We start from the raw sequence: 8609 nt of genomic DNA on the forward strand, positions 1-8609 counted from the left end.
TGAAGTTAATTTAAGACTTTATTTAGCACAGTGTTGAACTGAAAACAGTAGAAACCTCAAGAAAAAGCACAGTGGACACAGTAGAAACCAGCAGGACGCCGTCACACACACACACACACACACACACACACACACACACACACACTGAACGTTCATCCAACCTTTAACCAACACTGATGATCCTCTACAGTCTTTTATATTTCGGTCATTTGGAGAAAAAGTCACAAAAAGTTTGACTCCAAATGTTCAAGCGAGCTGCTCGCACTGATCTCAGCTGGTGTTTGACTGTCTCAGGTCGCTGATGATCGTTTGTGTCTCAGAGATCAACACCTCCGTCCACGATACATCGACCTTCAACGAGTCAGAAAACCTCCTGGACGACCTTCAGAGGACGGCCAAGTCGTGGCAGCTCTTGGATCGCACCTTGACCGCCATGCGCTGGTTGTTGCGCGCCACCAGCCGGTCCAGGAAGCGCCGGGCCTTCTGGGTAATGCTCTCTTTGCGTTTGTAGATGGAGTGTTTGCGCTGGACGGCCTCGCTGCCGTCCCGACGGAGGCGGATCTGTCGCACCACGCCCTCGAACAGCTCGGCCACGTTGTGCTGCAGAGACGCCGACGTCTCGATGAACTTACAGTCGAACACCACCGCACACGCTCGGCCCTCTGGGTAAAAAACACAGAGGGGGATCCAATTACTAAAGGGGCATCAGCTGACTATGAATACTCAGCATTTTGTTGAACAAGGGTTGATCAGAAAGGACTGGGGCACATTTGGGATATCTCCATGGACCTGGATCCACCAACCCTAACTTGGAGGATCACCATGGTGACCAGAGGAGGGTCTGCAGCTACCAGCAGGAGAAGAAACAGCAGTTTAGGTTAGAGATGTGCAGCAAATAAGGGCTCAGTTTAGGAAGTTCAGCAGATGGAGCTGGACACGTTTCCAGGAGCACTGGGAGCAGAGTACCGCTGCACAAAGAGACCATCACTACCTTCTGATCAGCCCTCATGTCGGTGTCTGTGTGCTCCCCACCTTCTACAGCGACCTCTCTGGACCGCACCAAGTCGCTCTTGTTCCCTACGAGTATGATGGGAAGGTTTTCGGCCTGGCGGGCGCGTCGCAGCGTGATGCGGAGCTCCGCGGCGGACTCGAAGCTGGATCGGTCGGTGACGGAGTAGACGATGACGTAGGCGTTACCCACCTTCAGGCAGTCGCTGTGGGAGGAGGCCGCCTCCCCCTCCTGAGACACGAACAAAGGGAAGGACAAACATCCTGTTTAGTTTTAAATTCAATGGATGCTTTTGTAAAAACGGATGAACCGCTCTGTCTTAAGGTGCTCGTTCTGGTCTTTGTTGTGCAGCAGGGTGAGCAGCACAACCGGAACATCAGCGTGTTATGGGTTTGTCCTGAGCTTCAGAGGTGTATCAGATAAAGACTAGTCTGACTAAGTACAAGTAGGCTGTAGGTGTAAACCTGTCGCTAATGATGTGTTAGCATTTTCAAAATCGTCTTAGCCACAGGAAACCTCCCAGCAGCAACCTACACTCTAAAAACCCTGCAGAAGATTTGGCTGAGCAGTACGGAGCACTTCATTCAGCTATTTATAAATCGTAGTGATAGTTCTTGCCTCATTGTTGCACCACAACAATCCCCTGTCACCATTTTAATGGGACACCACTGCTGCATCCTGGGCTCAGCTCCATGAAATACAATTATGACTAGTTTAAAGAAACACAAACAAGCCAGAGGTTGTTTTTTTTTTTTTTCTTCTCTCCCTATGACAGAATAATCCTGAGGTGCCATTCTACAGCACTAATGGACATAGATCTGGCTATGCAGGATTAGATTAAAAGACAAACTCTGCAACATCACATTGTTGTAAAAGTCTGACAGCAGTGAACGACACAGTCTTCACAGACGTAGACGGACTCGGAATGACCTCACTGTGACTAGAGCTCATAATCTCATGTTCTGTGTCCAATTTACTCTGAAATAACCTGAAAATTATACATTTATCATGATGAAATCTAAAGACTCGTGGACTAAGATCCCATTGTGTCAAGATGCTTTTGCTTTCCAGGCAATCGTGGTTGGTTCATGTCCTTAAACGCCTCACTGGCGCTCCTGATCAGGGTCAACAAGGGAAGCATTTTAGTCTGAACCGACTAAAGGTTTGCGAACGTGTCGCTGTTGTCTTACGTGGATCTAAAACAGACTTCCGTTCTACACCTGTAGTCTATCAACACACACATGCAGTACCAGTTTGTCATTCTCCCAGGTATCCATGACGATCAGCGTGGTCTCCTCTCCGTCTACCGTCAGCGTTCGCTCATACGTGTCCTCTGTAATGAACAGCAAACACAAGCGGTTAGCGGCAGGACGGAAAACGTTCAGACACGCTAACGTCTCAGAGAGGTTGTGTTCAGGCCCGGCGCTGCTAAGAGATGTAGTCGGCATGCTAACATGTCGATATTTACCATGTTTGTCATCTGGGGCAGTTTGTTAGCATGCTAGCACTAATTAGCACTAAACACAAAGATAAGCTAAGCTAAGCTAATCCTTCATAAATGCTACAGCAGGAAAATTTCCAGAAGCAAAGGGGATAATGGAAAAATGTAGGAATATCAGCAGGAAAATACAGAATAGACAATAAATTTCACAAGTACGGTTGATGTTGTGCAAATTCTTCTAGATGTAGAAGTTCAGATATTGCACCACAGGTCTATTCTACATGTAGGAAAAGATCGACATTGCAAAGAGTTTTGTATATGCAGAGAAAAATCATATTTTACAGAGTCTTTTAAATGTTTAAAATGTTCATAATGCACAAGTTTGAATGCATTTATGTAAAGCGGAGACTGATGAAACGTCTTTAGCTTTAGCAAGAAACTACTGGATTAATTTAAATCCTGAGCTGATGATGCGACGGATTAAAAGTCAGAATATCGTGACAGTTATTACAATCTCACATCTCTTAGCAATCTATGTATGAAATGTTGAGATGTTTCAGTTTGGAAACCAAAGCTGGGGACCAACCAGCTGGGTGTACCATGAAGAAGGTTTAACAAATCCAGACTTTCTGTGTGTAAGCTGGTTTAACAAAACCTAGAACCCCAATCACAGCCAGCAGGTATCAGATGGTGTTTTTTTAAACTTTCTTTATAACAAAGTCTTGGTGAGCCCTGCAGCATCAGCTAACATGAAGTAGCCGATTACTTCACAAAGACTGAAAACTCCGACTTTAGCCTCAACACACTCGCTGACACAACATCCTCTCCTCAGATCAGCACTGTCGCACTAACATGGAGGACCAACGACCAATCACAGCTGCCACATTTATGGTCAGAACTTCCCAACATGGCAAACAACAGCAGCAGCACAAGATAACAAGAATACCAGAAAACATGTAAAAGCAGCCGGTTCGGTGAATCTGAACACTAACAGCAGACAGACTGGTTGGATCGATGCGGGCTTCAATCATGGCCGGCGGCCAATCGACACGTGACACAAGATCTGATCAATGATGAAGGTCGCAGTGTCACAGAGTCAGAGGCAGACGCTGAGCAGGACGGTGACGCTGCTGCACGAAGCCGCCGCAGAAAGTCGCACAGATGATCCCACGCTGTTGTTAATAGAGTCTGTGTTTGAACATCAGTGAGTGTTTATAGAAAAGCCGTCGTGTGCAGCAATGAGGCTGGAAACCGAACGCTCTAAAGGGGGATTTAAATAACTCTTATAGCTAAAGAGGGAACTTAATGTCACTTTAGTCCATCCTAGAACTAATTTGTCTTGTTTTCCACAATTTGAGCACTTTTTAAAAGAGTTCCAGTGAATCAGTCGATCACTTCATTAACTCTGCAGCAGAGGTCCAGAAATCCCGACTTTTATTCCCTCAATAATCTTAAATTTACAGTCACTGAAGGATAAAGTAACAGAATTACTATTATTATTTGTTTGTTTTTTTTAAATTACAGGACAAATTCTGGATAAGGAGGCACATTTTCTATTACTTAATTAATTAATTTAACATTTAGAGGCTTTATAATGTAGATATCCCGTTAAATAACAGAATGTGTGTGTTTACTGTAGGTAAATAACAGAAAATGTACTAATTTTTACACCATGAAATATTACCAAATGTCATTTTTTAAATCATAGATTTGGCATTAAATAGCAGATACATCATTAAATAAAAGCCAATATCCATTTTTATCATAGATTCACCATTAAATACCAGGAATTATTCTGTTTTGTTTTGTTTAAAAATAGAAAATGTCTGTTTTCCCCAATTGACCATCAAGATATATATTTTACTTCTTCCTTGTTTTGTTTTTTTTAAACCTTCGCCTTCCTCACCATTAAAATGAGGTTACCTGTTTAATCTCTATAGATGTAGCATTAAATTGAATCCATACAAAGTACCTGCTTTTAAAATGTATATACCATCAAAAAGTGGAACATATTCCATTTTTAATATAGATTCACTAATATAATATTCTATTTTTCACTGTTATGATATATTTACAATTAAATAAAGGAAAATGTCTTGTTTTCTGCTGTTGTACATTAATAAATTATTACATATATATGTTATTGTAAGCGTCCTGGAATGCTCTGAGAGGCGCTTACAAATAAAATGTATTACTATCTGTTTTTTTTACTATAGAGACACCATTAAACTACAAAGACCTCCTGTTTTTTTCAGTCCAGGTAGGCTGGGATCTTCTGGATGTAGATATATATATATATATTAAGTAAGAAGAACCATCCTCAGCCACATGAAGAGCGAGGACTCGGTTTCCTCCACAGATCTGAACACCCTGGAGTCCGTCTGGAGAAACCACCTCCGGAGGACCTTGGACGTGTTTTAGAGGCAAATGTCGCTCGCTCTAAATATTGACTTTACTCCGTTTATTTAATGTTTGTTGCGCTTTGTGTGAGGTGAACTGATAAATAAGTTCTATAAACAACGTGACGTCCTCCTCTGACTTTCCTTTGTCGCAGCCCTGAAGCCGATCAGCGTTAAATCTGAGTCCTGCTGGGAAACCTGGACCCTGTCAGGACTGATGGAAACCAGAGTCCAGGGGAACGTTTGCAGAGTGCAGCGATGAAAGAGCGGCTCATAAAACGCTGGTGAGGACGTCGGGGCTTAACGACAGGCAGCAGCGTCTCACCTCCGGGCTGCTCGTCTTTCTCTGTGATCCCGGCGAAGATCCCCGCCAGGCTGGTCTTCCCGACGCCGTGGTCGCCGAGCAGCACCACCCGGTACACGCAGTCCGAGTCGCTCTGCGAGTCATCGTCCGAGTCCGAGCTCCACTGGGCGCGGTAGTGGAGGGACGTGTCCCCGGGGTGGTAGGAGGCCGACTGGCCCAGGGGAGGGTGGCTCCGCTGGGGCCGGGGCTGCTCCAGGTCGGGCTGGGCGCCGCCGAGGGGCCGGGGGTCCCGGGGCCAGGACGGGTGCTGGTACAGGGGCGGGATCGGGGTGCTGCCTCGCCTCCGCAGGGGCTCCTTCTCTCTCTGGGTGTTGAGGGTCATGTTGCTATGGTAACAGCATCAGGACCAGTCGGGCCTGAGGGACGAGACAAGAGGATGCAAGACAGTCTCAGTGCGGTCTTTTTTAATTTTATTTATTTCAGTTCATTTGTACAGCAACATGTCCCATCTCACAGCACTTCTGAACAAAGAACCCAGCAGTCCAAAGATGTCTTTAGGCAGCAACCGACAGAACCGGGCTCAGGGAAGGCAGCCATCGACCGGTTGGGACGAAGGTGGGGATGGAACAAACACTCTTGGAGGTGAAAGTCTTTAAGAAGTTTAGAATCTAGAGAGGAAGTTCTAAGTTCTGCACAATATTTCCATCCTAAAACCAAACGTCTCAGCCATTTAGAGGTTCGTTATCTGCAGAAATGAAACTCCCACAGTCGTCAAACTGGGTAAAGACGCAGACAGACCAGTTTCCAGTGGATCCAAAAGATTCAAAGGCTCCAGCAGAGGAAAAGAAAATAAATATTGGTGTTTGAAAGAGGAAATCATTTTTAAACGAGTTGTACTGGGGCCTCAGAAGCTCCTGCAGGCGTATATATGGATGAATTCAGGTACGTACGGGAACGTTCTGCAAAATAAGTCTCACAAGTTAAATTTTAGCATGAAGACACCATGGAGGCAGCTTGGTACGCTGCACATATAATGACAGTTGGTCTTACCAATGAATCAACATCACCACTTTGTCAAAACAGAAATAGAAGGACTACACATTTAGTAGGAAATGTGAATTTCCCAGAATGACTCAAACTTCATCCAAAACCATCAGCATTAACCCAAAAACGACTCATAACTTGGCCAAAATGGTTTACAAATGGTCCAAATGGAGCTTTATGATATTTAAACATCAAAATATCAAAAAAGTTGGTGAAATATCAATCAGAGATGGCATATTTAATCATAAACATGTCTACATCCACATATATACCTTTACAGGGAATCCTGGGGCCACAGTACCGCTATCATTTCACAACTGATTTGGATCGGCTGGAAAATATCACGTCTGTGTCTGAAATAGCCCAAAAGTTCTTTAGAATTACTCCTAATGTGTCTGAAACAACACAAAACTGGCCCAAAGTAACTCTAAAATGTCCAAAATGACACAAAGTCGGTCCAAATTAGCTTAAAAATGACCCAAACAGACTCATGTTGACATTTTGGCATGTCAGCATAACAAAAACTACATCATACGTGACATAAAAGCCATAAAAGCCATAAAAGCCATAGAAGTCAGTCAAATGTCAACCAAGTGATCCAATGCATCAGTACACTTAAAGAACCTTCTGGGTCCACGGTACCGCTCATGATGAAGGCCTAATAATGCTGGAAACTAATTTATTCAAATTAATTTGCATTTTTGTGGGATTTTTTTAAACCATAATTTTCAACTTATTTAAGTGAATTACTAATGTTATTGGAGGGACTTTAATCTTCATATTTAATTTATTTTGGTGAATTTGTATTTTTGTAGCGTTTAACAATTATATTTAATTTATTTATGTAAATCAGTTATTTGTAAAATTTTAATCTTAATATATAATTTATTCAGGTGAATTTTTTTTTACTTTAATTTTCAAATTTAATCTATTATTTAGGTATGTTTGTATTTTGTAGTGTTTATCAATAATATTTAATTTATCTCAATGGATTACTTTAAAAAAAATTAAATTTCAATTGTAATATATAATTTATTCAAATGAATTTGAATTTTGTGGGATCTTTTTAAATCAGAATTTTCAACTTATTTAAGTGAATTTGTAATTTTGGGGGGACTTTAATCTTCATATTTAATTTACTTTGGTAAATTTGTATTTTTGTAGCATTTACAATCATTTAATTTGTTTATGTAAATTAGTTTTTTTGTAATTTTTTTTTATTGTAATACAGAATGTATTCAAGTATTTTTTTTCTTTTTGGACTTTAATCTTTATATTTAATATTTTTTGTTAATTTCTATTTTTGTAGAGTTTAACAATCATATTTAATTTATTTATGTAAATTAGTTGTTTGTAAAATTTTAATCTTACCATATAACTTATTCAAGTGATTTATTTTTAGGACTTTAATCTTCATATTTAATTCATTATTTAGGTACGTTTGTATTTTGTAGTGTTTATCAATAATATTTAATTTATTTACATAAATATTTTAATTGTAATATATAATTTATTCAAGCAAATTTGTATTTTTGCAGAATTTTAAACCCCCGTATTTAATTTATTTAAATAAATGAGTATTATAATAATCTTAATATTTGATTTATTCAGACAAATTAGTATTTTTGTAGCAACTTCAGTCTAAATAACTAACTTATGCAGGTGTTTTCTTCTCCTTAATATTCCATTTAATCAGGTAAACTTACATTTCAAACAACACTGCAAAGTTTAAACTTCAATATTTAAACCTGTTTTGTAAATTTGCGACGTGAATCTCGTTTTTCTGTTGGAAACCAGTTTGGCTGCAGCAACACCTGCTTCAGTGTTTGCTGCCAAAACTGTCTTTAAACTGTTTTGCTGATCAAAGTGTTGCATAAATACAGACATCCTGATAAAGTAAAGTTCTCATTTAGGCCTCGGATCAGGTTTAAGAGGAGCCAAGCGGAGCAGTGGAGCACAAACAAACCTCCTACAATGAATAATTCAAGGTTTAAAGGCGCCAGGTGCAGCAGGCAGACAGGTAGGAGCCTCCAGGTGCGTTCACGTCCAGCGACCACCAGGCCGGACGCTCAGCTCGTTCCTCCACAGCGCAGGAAACATCCAACAACAGAAGAGGTGACGAGCTGCAGCATTTGTTTGCAATTAAAGCAACAGGAAGCACTTCCCACTTCTTTTCTTACAATTCCACTTCACACAAGACAAAAGCAGACGAGCAGAGATCCACATGTCCAGGAGACCCGTCAGGACGTGAAGCCACATGAAGCCACAGCAGAGCTCCAGCAGGACTCACCGCTCAGCCCAGCTTCCATCCAGCCTCAGGGAGCAGCAGGACTGGAGTGAACCCTCCTCCGTCCAGCCGGTGTGACGCTGTAACCGAACCCCGGTGCCACAGTAACCCGGCTGGAAAAAAAA

The 8609-nt window shown here is 41.6% G+C and overlaps 1 protein-coding gene across 1 annotated transcript; it reads right to left on the reverse strand.

Moving 5' to 3' along the window:
* On the reverse strand, nucleotides 1-8601 carry rem1 (RAS (RAD and GEM)-like GTP-binding 1). The gene is made up of 5 exons (XM_008295829.1): nucleotides 8488-8601; nucleotides 5175-5569; nucleotides 2260-2342; nucleotides 1033-1240; nucleotides 1-662 (listed from the first exon to the last, which is right to left on the reverse strand). Exons 2-5 carry the CDS (start codon nucleotides 5533-5535, stop codon nucleotides 385-387), a joined length of 930 nt encoding a protein of 309 aa, XP_008294051.1. The 5' UTR covers nucleotides 5536-5569; nucleotides 8488-8601; the 3' UTR covers nucleotides 1-384.
* Between the last annotated feature and the right edge of the window lie 8 nt (nucleotides 8602-8609).

The sequence above is a fragment of the Stegastes partitus genome, unplaced genomic scaffold (assembly GCF_000690725.1).
Source record: "Stegastes partitus isolate 25-593 unplaced genomic scaffold, Stegastes_partitus-1.0.2 Scaffold1079, whole genome shotgun sequence".
NCBI lineage: Eukaryota > Metazoa > Chordata > Actinopteri > Pomacentridae > Stegastes > Stegastes partitus.